Below are 13,646 nucleotides of genomic sequence, written 5' to 3'. Positions count from 1 at the left end.
ATCCAGCTAAGACCCCATTCCTAGTATTTTTGGCCAAAATTTTCAAAAGTGAGAAGTGATTTTGAGTGCCACAGTGTTTGGGTGACCAATCTGAGATCCTTAAAGGGACTCTTTGCTGGGGGAGAGGAGGTGTTCAGCACTTTCTGAAAATCAGCCCTCTTTAGGAGGTCTCAAATTTGGCCCTTAAAAATTGACACATCCAAACTCTGTAGTCACTTTTGACTCGCTTGTCTGTGCAGATGTTTGTAGCACCTTGCAAGGTGGACAGAACTGGGTAATATGCCTCAAAAAACAGTTGGTGAGCTTTCCAGTGACCCTCCCCGCTGTTTGCATTTCAGAAGTCACCAGCACTCTGGTGGTGTATTCATGGAACGAGGCCTGGCAAGTCACATTTATGTGCCATGAGGTTCCTTCATATTCTGTACGGTGTGTAAAGAATGAAAGACACAACAGTGGGGGAATAGTGAGCTTAGTTATCCACACAGAGCAGGATACCATTCAAAGGAAGGGTGACGGGTTTGAAGCAGTAGGCAGAAAACAAAAGAATCATATTTCACCTCTGTGCCTCAGTTTCCTCATGAGGCTACTAATCCCCTACTTTCCAGGGAGGCTCAATTCAGTAGTGTTTGGAAAGCGCTTTGAGACCCTCAGATGAAAGTTGCCACTGGTATAATGAGTTTTATTCGTTATCATTCTATTGTATGCTCTTCCATGAGCTGTGGGTCAAAATGGGTCTGCTCTTGGGTTTAGATTAGCTCAAGTGCTTCTCAGACCTCTTGGATCTACAAAGCAGGCTGAAATTCTTGTGCGAAGAGCCTTTTTTATGGTTGAATTGAGGAACTGGCACAATTAACACAACGTGGGCAGCAAGGAAAGATGGCAGCCAGAGAATTCCCCTGGTTAAATATTTGCCATTTTGAACCCTAATCTGGCCCGCGCGGTATCATCCAAGGCTCAACTATAAAAATCACAGGGGACGGCTACGAGTTCTAAGCACCAGGTTTAACCTACCTACTGTGTCTGAAAGTCCTCACTGACATCCCAGCAGAGTCTTCAGCTCTTCAACCTTTCAGAAGAGATGCACACTGCATGGAGTGAGTGTAAATCTTTCTGACAAGACCTGTAGCCAAGGTGCAGCCTGCTTTGCGTGGCCATTAGTGGCCCCTGTCTGATCCCCAGCTTAAGGATAAGGATTTATCCTGGCATCCTTGGCGAGCCTTCCTCCTCCCCCTGAGGTAGTGCAATGTGCTGCTGCCTTTGTTCCCCAGAGATGGCTGCATTTCAGTATATTATATATAGCACAGGGGTTGGCAACCTATGGCATGCATGCCAAAGGTGGCACGTGAGCTGATTTTTGATGGCACGCAGGGTGGGCTCAGCCACTCAGCCCACCGCTGATCTGGGATTCCAGCTGCTGGCCCCTTGCCAGCCAGGGTCCCCTGCCGCAGCCCCACTCATAGACTTTAAGGTCAGAAGGGACCATTATGATCATCTAGTCTGACCTCCTGCACAATGCAGGCCACAGAATCTCATCCACCCACTCCTGTAACAAACCCCTAACCTATGTCTGAGTTATTGAAGTCCTCAAACTGTGGTTTGAAGACCTCAAACTGCAGAGAATCCTCCAGCAAGTGACCCCTGCACCCTGCTGCAGAGGAAGGTGAAAAACCTCCAGGGCCTCTGCCAATCTGCCCTGGAGAAAAACTCCTTCCCGACCCCAAATATGGCGACCAGCTAAACCCTGAGCATGTGGGCAAGAGTCACCAGCCAGCACCCAGGAAAGAATTCTCTGTAGTAACTCAGATCCCACCCCATCTAAGATCCCATCACAGACCACTAGGCATACTTTGCTCACCTTGCTTCCAGTTGGAGTTCCAGGGCAGGCCCCCTGCCAGACAAGGTCCAGGCCTCCGGCCCTACCAGCCACCAGTTCCACTCACCTCAGCTGCTGATCTGGGGTTCCAGCTGGTTAACAACTGATCGCTCAGAAGCCTGTGTGCAGCTTAAAGTATCCAAGTATGTGCCACCAGACATTGGAAAACTCAGCAAGGAAAAGCAAGGGCAAGGATCACACTGAACTAAGAAGATCTGCATTTTAATTTAATTTTAAATAAAGCTTCTGAAACATTTTGAAAACCTTGTTTACTTTACACATAACAGTAGTTTAGTTATATATTATAGACTTACAGAGAGACCTTCTAAAAATTGTTACAATGTATTAGCAGCACGCAAAGCCCTAAGTTAGAGTGTACACACGAAGACTCGGCACAGCGCTGCTGAAAGGTTGCTGACCCCTGATATAGCATGTACCATACCTTGAGTTCTCTCCAGATGAAAGCTACTATATAAATACAGGCTGTTAATACTGAACAGGCTGCCAATGTATTAATGGCCTCTTCGGATACAGGACTTTTTAGCTTTTAAAAACCAAGCAAAATATGACTGGGATAATTGAAGAAAGGCCAAGTTCTAAGAGGTGCTGAGCCGTCAAGCACTTGCTGCTTTCACCGGAAAGGGTCAGGGCCTCTCAGGATCTGGCTCTGAATGCAAAAGCTGCTCTTAGCCAGTATCTGCCGATTCCGTACGTGGAGCTAGTTCTGGTACCCAGGGGGCAGCAGGCTCAGTGGGTGGAGACGATACCGTGACTCAGGACAGTCTGCTCTTGTTTGCGAGCAAGCAGCACTAGGGAATCTGCACAATGGCCACGTGACTCGAGCGTTCACAGCTATTTTCACAGCGTGGGCCACACCCTAATCCGTGGGTAGGTTTTTCTGCCAGAGGCAGTAGGGGCAGCAGTCTGAGCACTGCACTGAGAGCCAGGTCAAGTCCCAGCTCTGCCTCTTGGGCAAGTCGCTTCACTTCTCTAGGCTTCAGTTTCCCTATCTGTAAAATAGGGATCATGATACTCACCCTACTTTGTACACTGCTTTGTTATCTATGGGAGGGATGGAAATTGCTCAGACCTGCTCCATTCCCACTGGCAATTGTGTAACATCCCTGGGGCAACTGCAGGTGTTAGTTACAAGGACAAAGGAACCTTAGGAAAATATTTATGTTTTAGCTTCTTTCAGTGGTACACCTCTACCCCGATATTAACCCTTTCTGGGACTTGCATGCCCCATTGTCCATAGGAGGAAATGAAGGCTGTTTTTGCTGGTGCGCAGAGCAGGGAAATGGGAGTCCGGACTGCTGGGTTACTTTGAGTGTAAACTCTTTGGGGTAGAGACAAGGGGGCCTAACAGGGGTCTCTAGGCACACCTGTAATAGCTGTCACTGGATTCTCTCCCCAGCTCTGTCGCCGATGCTCTTGCTTGATCTTAACTTCACTTTGCCTTTGTTTAGCAATCTCTACAATGGGGATGAGAATAGCTGTCCTGCCTCCCAGGGGGGCTGGGACGTGCCAGGCACATTCAGAAAATGTGAGGCTAGTTTAGCTTCAAGACAACTGGCGACAGCAGTTCAGGGTATCACGAACCCTGAAGCTCGAACATCAGCACGCTGCAAAAGCTGCAAGGTTAACCTCAGCTTCCTCAGTGCCTTCTCTTGTGATCTCCCTGGAAGGAGGTAAATATCCATCTACCACACAGTGCAGAAGGATGAGATGAATGATATGCGATGGCTGCTGCTGAGAGGCTGGTTAAGTGCAATTGAACAGACGTCTTTGTTCTTCACGTCTAGACGCCTCCTGACAGTGGCAGGAGCATGAACACAAATCAGTCACCATTGCTAACAAACGTGCCGCATCTATGCAGCTGACTGCAAAAGGAAGCGTTTGCAAAGGCCTTGTAGCTAGACAGGGAGCTCTCCGGCAAAATACAGGGGCTAGGTCCAGTGCAGTGCTCTCTGGAGCCCCAAGTCGATGCTCTCCAGCCCTCTCCCTCTCAGCAATGATTCCTGGATGGACTGGGGCATCCGTCAGGTTTATTCTGGGAACAATTTGCTCATGTAAATCAGGAGGAGGTAGGGAATATGAAGCCCATGAAGCATGAGATTATATAAACTGAGCCAGAGGCAGCTGCTGCACGGTCTGTAATCAATTCATGTCTGTAAAGTTCTTTGACAATCCAGAGTCCAACGCAGCCCTGGTGTCAGCAAGCCAGGCTAGATGCACGCGCTGACAGCAGGGCCCCAAAAGCTCTAGAAATGCTAAACATTATTTTTCCCCACTGTAAATCTGAGGAGCACTGGACACCCCAGCCTGGCTATTTGGAACAGGAACACAGAAACATGGAGTCTGCTTTGGAATTCATTTCTAACTACTCATTTTGAGTACACTGCTTGGCACAGTAACAAACTGGCTGAGGTTGATATCCCTTCTGCCCCTTACTGGATGGAATAAGCATTGCCCAACTGTGTGTCATGGGCCCTATACTGCTAACAAAGATTCTCCTGTAGCGTAAGCGATCTGTGCTTTTGGAGCTACGGGGAGCAGAGTTCTAGCCCAGCTATCACAATGACATTCCAAGTGGCCATGCAGTGTGTCATTAGCAGGAGTTTTGCTGGCCAGAGCGGTAAACGTTTTCACCCCACTCCTGCCCCCTCCCAAGCGGCTGAGAGGAAAAAAAACACACTCGAAAAACAGCTGGTCAGTTATGCTTGGAGCATGTGTGTGTATGCACACATACACAAGCCAAGCAGCACAGCACTTCAGTGCTCTCTGGAAGTTGGCACCCAGGGTAACCCCCTGGCTCACCCAACCCTAGAACCAGCCCTGGTCATTAGCAATAACCTTCCTGTTCCTAGGTGGCCATGGATTTGTTACATTATCTTGGCTACAAACAACATGGCCTCCAGATTTTGCATATTCTATAGACACAAGTAACTTTTGCTCGAATAGCAAATACTGTCATTTATTATTTGTATTGTAGTGACACCTAGCAGCCCCCACAGAGTCAGGGCCCCACTGTGCTAGGGGCTGTACATACTCATAGTGAGAGACAGTCCCTGTCCCAAAGAGCCCACAGTCCAAACAGGCAAAGTCAATAAAGGGGGCCCGTAAAGGAAGCATTATGATCTTCATATTACAGTGGGGGGAATGAGACCACAGATCTTGAAAGGTACTTCGGCGCTTAACTCCCATTGATTTCTATGGGACTTAGGTGCCTAAATAAAGCCAAGGAACTGGGCCTACGTCACTTGCCCAGAGTCACAGAGGAAGTCAGCACAGAGTCCGGAATTGAACCTAGATCTCCCGAGTCCCAGCCCAATGCCTTAGCCATCGGAACAGCCTTCCTCTCCCAATAATGCATAACCACAAATGCAAATAATTATTAATAATGTTTCCCACCTGATTTTTTGACCAATTGCTCGGCAGAGCTCGAGAGGGTTGTTGTGTTAGTTTGATATTTTTGGATGCAGCGATCTGGCAATATTTTATGACGACTTGAAAAATTCTCTGGTAAAACAAAGTAGTTTTTGAGGAGGAGGCTAAACTTTTTGTAAATTTAGTAAACATTCAGATTATGGATTTTTTTTCCTCTTACAACACAAGCTTTTGTTTAATTGAATTGGGGCTGTAGATAGAGTTTTAAAACCATTTGTCAATGTAAAGCTAGTGGAACACATGGGTAGCTCTGGCTTAAACTCAAATATCTATTAAGCAAGCAACACAATTAGAAAAGTACGATAATGCTGTTTAGTACTTGGCGGTTTGTTCTTCCATTAGCCATAAGAGGCTAAGAAGATCAGTCACCACCAATAAATCATAGTGCTGTAGGATTAAACTGCCCCGAAACACAAGTAGAATTATTAGATTTCTGGCATCATTTCTAACGTGCAACGGATTAAAAAAAAAGCTACAGATGAAATCCCATGTTGCATTTTTTTTAAACTAAGTTGCATAAGGTAATTCATCCAGGCTAGTGTGTCTCAGTGTTATCTGTGTGTGTCAGGAGTTGCGCCTTGTTGTTTATTCATGTGCATGTGACAGCAAACTACAAACCCCGCAAAGATTTAGCATGTGAATAAGTTAACTCATAGATGTGGTTCTAGTATATTCAACGAGACAGCTCATGTGCATGAAGTTACTCATGGGTATACACTTTCACAAGTTTGGAGACATAAAACCATGCGCATCCCCCAAGACTGAAAAATCACCTATCAGCTGTGTACCTTGTTTTTCTGGTACTCCACTGAGCCCCTCTTCTCTCTTATTTTGAAACACACCTTTCCAAAGTCGGTGGGCCATGAAGGCACTTCCTACCTGTGCCAGGGTAGAACACTCCCGTGTCTTGCCTTTGGCAGTTTGCCTATGACAAACGCTGTGATACTGTTCCAAGGTATTGTGGAATATTTAGCATAAGTGAGCGAGAATCAGCATAATACAAATTGCCATGGTTACCCAACACTTATATTTGGTATAATATATTCCATATTAACACCTTGAACGTAGTGCCTATTCATGTGGGGGGAGGGGAGGCTAGAGGGGTGTCACCTATATGGTTCCCGCCCCTTTCATCTAGTTCTCCAGACAGTGATGTCAATTGGGTCCTAGGAGCTGGACTCTGACACACTTTGATTCATTTGTGCCTTCCTTACAGAACCAACACTAGCAGTGATGTGAACAATGACTGGTCACGCCAAAGCGTCCCTGGAGCCAGAGGGCTCTTCTCCTGCCTCCTTTTCTCCCGCAGGCTCACCTCAGCGAAGCGACCTGACAGTCAGTTCCCAAGAGATAACCAGCCAGTTCGCCAGCACCAGGAGCAAAGAGGACTGGGAGAACCTGGAGGGGAGTGAGTTGATTTTCACCTTGGATAAGGATGATGAGGAAGGAGCTGCCAATTTGCCTGAGAATGCTGTTCTGTATGTGGACACTGGGCAGTGTGAAGGCCAACCTGGATCTTCATTCCATAGGCCATTCCCTCCGGCTTCTCCTCCAGAGCTGGGCTTCCTGACCGACATGCCCCTCTATCACCTGCCTGGCTTCTCTCCACAGAGCTCCATTGCCCCCCTGAATCTGCAGGGCTCCCCGGGCCCCAAGCCCCTCATTAACTTAGTGAAGTCCCTGTCGACCGAGATACAAGCCAAGGAGAGCTGCCCTCTCAAGCCCCAGCCCTTGCTGAACTTGGTCAAGTCCATTTCGACAGAGATCTCCCACCTGGAGCCCGAGGTGACGCAGTCCAAGTCAGACTCGAAGCTCAACGTGCATCTGTGGAGGCAGATCACCCAGCCCAAGAGCAGAGATGGGGACTCCAGGACAGCTCCCTCCTCCCCCAGTATCTCCCCTTCGGAGAGCAAAGGCAGCTTCTTCAGGTTGCAGGAGGCCAAGTTCGAAGACACAAAGAGGAGGTTCTCCGAGGCCATGCAGGAACCTCTCAGCAGGCTCAGCAAAATCATCGGGGACGAGAACAGCGTCTCGGCCAAGTATAAACTGCCCCACTCTGGTGCTTACGTCCATGACTCCCCATCCAGCCACAGCGGGGACTGCACTAGTGCGGACGCCAAGGCTGCTAGGCCCAGCCCCGGGAAAGCGGAGAGCGACCGGCTGGGAGACCACGCGAGCAAAGCGATCCGGAAGACCCAGGCAAAACACGGCTTCCCCTTGGAGCACAAGTGGGGGCCCGCCTTGAACTGCAAGTACGAGATCTGCTCCTGTGGAGACATAATCCAGGTGGTGGAAGTGGAGCAGAGCGAGAACAGCCCAGAGGAGGCGCAGCTGCAGCAGCCCCTGGATGAGCTCCCCACAGCCCAGCCTGCGAGCCCGGTGCCATGCAAAACCCTCGCCTGCGTCGCCATCTTGGCTTACAATTACTTCATCCTGCCTCTGCCCCCTTATCTCTCAGGCCTCTGTCTGGGACTGGCCTGCGGGTTCGTGCTGGGCTTCCTGGTCATCCTGCTGTTCGTGCCAAAGCCTTCCCTGGCTCCCCAGCAGAGACGGTACTCACAGGACAAGCTGCGCTCAGAGCTGCTAACGAGGAAGCCACAGGACCCAGATGTCCTCAAGGTAGGAGATATGTTCGGGGGTGGGGGTGATGCCCACTCAGTGGTCAGTCTGCTCCAGGAGAACAGCAGTTATCCAGACCACAGCTCTGTAATGTGCACAGCCTGTGCAACTCCAGAGCCGGGTAGCCGTGCTCCGAGTGCTGATCATCCCCACGGCGTCTGGGTGCATGCAGACAGTGCCCACCACACAGTAGCACTCCGGCTGCCACAGGAACCTCTGTGGGCCCCAAACATTTGGGACTAGGCTGGCTGCTGGAGAGTGAATCTAATCCACTGACTCAGTGCATGTGATTACCCAGCCCAGCAACTCCAACATCCTACTACACCGCCCCAGCTAGCATCCTCCTTTAGCTCAGCTGGGGTCTGTCTGTTCAGGTCTAGAGCCCCCATTACCACCATCTCTGAGCACCACACAATGAATTTATCCCCACATACCCCTGGGAGGTAGGGCAGTGCTGTTATCCCCGTCATGGTAATGAGATGGGAAACTGAGGCACAGGGAGAGTACACGACTAGCCCACGGTCACACAGGACGCTATAGCAGAGCCAGGAACTCTTGAGTCCCAGTCCCGTACCCATCTTTCCTCCCTAAAGCATTGCTGCTGGCCGGAGACCGGCCTCTTACGTGGAAAGCTAAGCAGCTGGGCATGAAGAGGAGCGGGGTGGGCTCCTCAGTGCCAGGTAGGTAGCAAAGGGGGTTACAAAGGCAGCAGCATGAATTACTTTGAGAGGGTTGGACGTCAGGCAGGGGAAGAGAAATGCTTCCTTCTGCGCTGACAAGGTGGGGAGCTGAGCCGCAGCCAAGGCGGGGCAGACACTGAGCAGGAGATTAATGACACAGTAACTCCCAGAACCATGTTGAGCCAGGGACTGGATCTTGTGTGCACCAGTCAAAAGTCCCAGCTACCAGTCCCGCTGCCACAGTGCGCTGGCTGGACGATATTTCATAGCCAGGGTGAGGAGCGGGCTAATGGCAAAGGAGCCAGGAGGCTGAGCCTTGTGTGTTTTGGAAAGGAGCAAATCTGCTGGAGGTCACAGAAACGTTCGAGGAGACGCAGGCTTTGGGAGGTCCGGGCCATGATTTCACATTGCTGGTTAAGGGTCACATTTGTTCAAAGGGAATTTATCATCCCCATTTTCTCCAGACGTGTGTCGAGCCGGATCGCTTGACGCTGACAAAGCCCCTCTCGTCTCCAGGGGAGCAGGGCTGGGGTCCAAGGGTTAATTTGCTGTGTTGCTGTTGAAAAGTTGCACTTCATTTGTCCTCGTGGCTTCACGCTGGTGAAAGATAATGTGCACACTCACACACCTACGTGAACACACGCACCCCTTCCCCCTCTCCACTCAGCACACACATCTCCCTGCAAGCGTCTGTGCGCACTTGTGCACCCCAGGCCACCCCACGTGCGACATGCACACACGCCAACTCACACTCACGTCACATCACACCTTACTGCACTCTCATCCCCTCCTACTCGATAGCACATTTCTCATGGGCGTGTCACAGCAATTCTTTTCCAAGTGCAAGCAACCAGCCCAAAAAACAGTCCCCATCACACTGTAGGCAGCAAGGAGCACATACCATGGCTGGTCCCACCATAAATCCACTAGCCAGCCATGGCTGCAAGACGTCATCTCATGCAGACTTTCCCTTACAGAGCTGGATGAACGAGATGTATTTCTACGACCCGGAGACCTACCACCCGTCGCTCACTCACTCGGTCTTTGTGACGCTGGAAGGCTCCGCCATGAAGCTCTCTTATCCCAAGAACAACGTCCCACGCAGAGCCACCTTCGAAGAAGAAGCCCTTGACGTGGCCTTTGTCAGCCATCGGCATTACAACATGAGTAACGCCCAGGTAGGGATCTGCCAGAGGAGATAAAATAGTCCCCCAGAATAGCTGAAAGCATCTAATTTAAACTGAGCCAAGACAGGTGGGTGTAGCTTTGAATCTGAACTCGTCCCATTGGGGCTGGGTGGTACAGGCCTCATGCTGTATTTCATCCTGCCACATTGTGGATGGGTTTTGGCCTTCAGTGAGAACATTTGGTAAGTCCTTCTCAGCCCAGCTGGACCATTTTGGCCCTTGGGACTCATCATAGCAAGGCCATTGCTCTTCCTTCACTGTGTCTCCATTAAAGAGAGTCCCCGTGACTGGATGCACCGTGTGATTGTTTCCCCTGTCCCACCAGGCTACACCAAAGAACATATGCACTCCCCAGGTTGAAGGAACAGCTCCGTGTCCCCATGGCTTAGTCTCCCTGCCTGACAGCATTTGTTGGTATTGCAGGTCTTTCTCTTCCCACCTGGCCTGGCCCGAAAGAGGATGTGGAACAAGAAATATCCCATCTGCATTCTGTTCCCAGACCAAGAGGACCAGAATTTCAGAAGCTCAAATGAGCATGACATTGAGCTACCAAGAGATGAAAGCCTGAAAATGACTCAGATACCAGGCCAAGACGTCCCCCTGAAGCCTCCAGGGGACCTCCAGGAAAGGACCCTCTACCTCTTTGGAAGAACAGGAAGGGACAAAGAAGAGTGGTTCCAACATCTCATAACAGCCTCCCGAGGGGACTGTCACGAGGTCCAGAGTGCCAGCTGGAGAGAAGGCAAATTTGGTAAAACATTCTGCCCATGGTGGCCTCTTTGCATGTAGGCAAATACAGATAATCCAATGGAGGAGGTTACTTCGATAGCCATGGGCTTTAATCGGCTTGCTATGGGCTAAATCCACCATGGGGGTAAACAGATATAATCCCACTAAAGTCAAAGGAGTTGAGCCCAGTTGTGCGAGCACTAAATCTGGAGAAAGACAGAGGGGGATGTCTGGTGGTAGATGGACCGATCAGCTTCAACCATGCCCCAGCCTAAAAGCAGTTTCAGCAACTCTTTAGCAACAGATTTGCTGACATTCTACATGGCAGGCTTATCGGGAGGTCCCAGGCTTTTAAAATCTCAATATTCATGGCATCCAGTAAAACTCTGAGCAAGAGTCCTTACGTTGAGATAAACAATAACTAGTTTCAGACGCTGATTCAGTTTGGTGGGATGCAGTCCGGGTTCATTGTCCCTGATGGCAAAGCTCACTCAGCTCTATAAACAACTACCCCTGACTGAGCTGCAGCAAAGGGTGCTGGGAAGCATGCTGGATGTGCCTGCCAAGGCCTCGCTCGCCTGCAGAGATATGCAGAGTGAATGCAGTGTATTGCATCGGTGACTGGGAGAGAGGCACTGTCTGGTGGCCTGAGCAACAAACTAGGAACCAGGAACTTCTGAATTCTAAACCTGGATCCAACTTGGAGACAGTTTGAGTGAGTCGCTGCATCCATCTGTGCCTCGGTTTCTCTGTCTGTGCAATGGAACTAATGATACCCATTGCCCTTATAGGGGGGTTATGAGGATTAACTGGCTGAAGTGTGGCAAATGCTTTGAAGTTGAATAGAAAAATCTGATCGTTACTGCTCAGGCATTCTGCATCTTCCTCCTGGGCAGGGAAAGACTCTTCCCTTTCCTAGATGCACAATTGTATCTCAGAGAGCGTCCACACTTTGAGCCAGGGAGGGGGTGATTCCCAGCTTGAGGAGACGTCTCTGCAGTAGCTCTGATCAACTGGTGTGCTATACAGAGAGTGTAGCCACGGCAGTGGGAGGGGGCTAGCTGCCCTGAGTATGTACCCATCTGAGATGCTCAGCGTGTACTCAAGGTGGCTGGCTCCTCCCGCTGCTCACCCGGCTAAGCGGCACCCTGCTGACAGCACACTAGCTCAAGCACAGTGAGCGTGAGTCGGTCTCCTCCATTCCTCCCCAGCTTGAAGTGCAGACCTACCCTCAGTGCTGATGGGTCTGTCCTTCCATCCGTCTGGCTTTGCTGTACGCCATTCACTTGCAATGCTCCTCTTTCTCTGCTCACCTCAACAGAACGCAGCCAGAGCACTAGCTCCATTTGTTTCTGTTTCCCAGGTTTCGGTCCGAACCAGCTCTCCAGCCCTTCAGGAAAGGACATCAACAGCAGTGGCAGCAGCCGAGGAAGCACGGACGACATCCCTTTGTTGTTCAGACCCAAGGATCTAGCTGGGACCATCCAGCAGAAGATTCTTCTGGATTACGGCACCTACATGTCCCGGATAGTCCAGCCAGAAACAGGCACTAGCCCCCTCCAGAGCCCCTGTCACAGCGCCACGGGCAGCCCAACCCCCCAAAAGGTGAGTGGAGCCAACAGCGTAGTCTGGCAAGAAATCCAGATGCTTAAAGAAACAGGCACGTGAATTCTCACAAAAGACTTGCCCATGCCCCTCAGCTCACTTCATCCTTTCTAGGCCCTCTAGTCTGGAACTAGAATCTCCCAAGCTATCTGTGTCAATACAACATCCAATATATGGCCAAATTCCACAACTACTCGAGGACCTCTCCGCATTTGCACTTCCTGACAGTGCTTTAAACAAAGGCAATGCTCATAAAGAACTAACGAGGGGTTATTAGAAATGGCTCTGACCCCATAAATTCTCTGACCTCATAAATTCGTGTTGTGAAGAGCTGGGTAGATCAGTGTCGGTGCTTCCATTAATACTTGCGTTATAGTTGGGACCACAGTGTCATCTCATAGACTCATAAAGTACTTGAAGAAGAATGCATAATGTTATGGCAACTTAGTCAACATAGAAATTAATTTCTGCTAATTGTGAATCAATTATTATTCCAGACACTTAGGAACGTCCCTGTCATTTACATGTTACCCATTACTCCATCACAGGCTGCATTCTTGGAAGGATATTTTTGACACACTGAAAAATAAGGCAGAGCCTTCAGGTTCATTGACTTCAGGACAGTCTCTGTTGACCTATCGCTCTCTTTTCCCATTTGCTCCAACCCAGGAGAGTGGTGTGATCCTTTGATGAGATGCGTGGATTCTGTTAGTTTTTCCTTATTGACTCCAGGTTTCCTTGGGATCCCATTCCATTGTCTCATAGTATTTTCTTCTCTGAGACTTTCAGCTATTAATAGGAAAGAAAGGATGAATGTGGATCCTCTCTTGGGTGTAAGCAGAAGGACGTGAACAAGGGCACATTCCCTGTAAGGGAAAAAATCATGTCTTTCATGTCTCTCCAGATACCAAAGAGCTGACCTATGTGAATATCTGGGCCTCCTAGATGCTACGATAATATAACTAATAAACAATAGCAATAATGAATCAGAGTCCGTTGACAGGCAAACCCCATAAGATTGGCAGGGCTGTTCAGAGAAGCACCTGCAAGCCTCGATGCTTCTGTGAGCCTCTTTGGGTTGGAAGAGTAGTGAGATCACCCCTTTCGGTCTCCAGTTTGGGTGTTTGCCAGAAGCACCCGGGCCTTCAGCCTCAGAGTTTAGTCAGCCCATGATACATTACTGGAAATAGGAAGCACCTGCAAGTTATCATCATCCTCACCATCCTTTTCCCTTACACAGTGATGTAAAAAGTGCCTGAAACTCATCTTCCTCCCCCGTTTTATAGACGGGGAAACTGAGATATTGAGAGGCCAAGCTGGGACTCGATCCCAAACCTCTTTTGTACCCATTCCCCTACTGTAACCACTAGACCATGCTACATGCCTGTGCCTATAATTGTGTCTCTCTCAGAGGTACAGTGTAGTTAGTTACTACGGGCCGGTTTCCTTATTGCTCTGCACCTTCCGCCGTCACTTACCCAGTGCAGCATGCGGCAATCTGAA

At 49.7% G+C, this 13,646-nt stretch overlaps 1 protein-coding gene across 2 annotated transcripts in view; it reads left to right on the top strand.

Moving 5' to 3' along the window:
- LOC127057958 (testis-expressed protein 2-like) overlaps positions 1-13,646 on the top strand; it is a 35,790-nt gene that overhangs the window by 5,561 nt on the left and 16,583 nt on the right. For both annotated transcript variants that reach the window (XM_050967260.1, XM_050967261.1), the window contains exons 2-5: positions 6,540-7,942; positions 9,600-9,800; positions 10,233-10,560; positions 11,902-12,143. In XM_050967260.1, coding sequence (XP_050823217.1) covers positions 6,566-7,942; positions 9,600-9,800; positions 10,233-10,560; positions 11,902-12,143 — 2,148 coding nt within the window. In that variant the 5' untranslated portion in view covers positions 6,540-6,565. The remainder of the gene's footprint in view (positions 1-6,539; positions 7,943-9,599; positions 9,801-10,232; positions 10,561-11,901; positions 12,144-13,646) is intronic.

This window comes from Gopherus flavomarginatus, chromosome 9 (genome assembly GCF_025201925.1).
Source record: "Gopherus flavomarginatus isolate rGopFla2 chromosome 9, rGopFla2.mat.asm, whole genome shotgun sequence".
Lineage (NCBI taxonomy): Eukaryota > Metazoa > Chordata > Testudines > Testudinidae > Gopherus > Gopherus flavomarginatus.
This window is presented reverse-complemented; position numbering and strand designations above follow the sequence as displayed.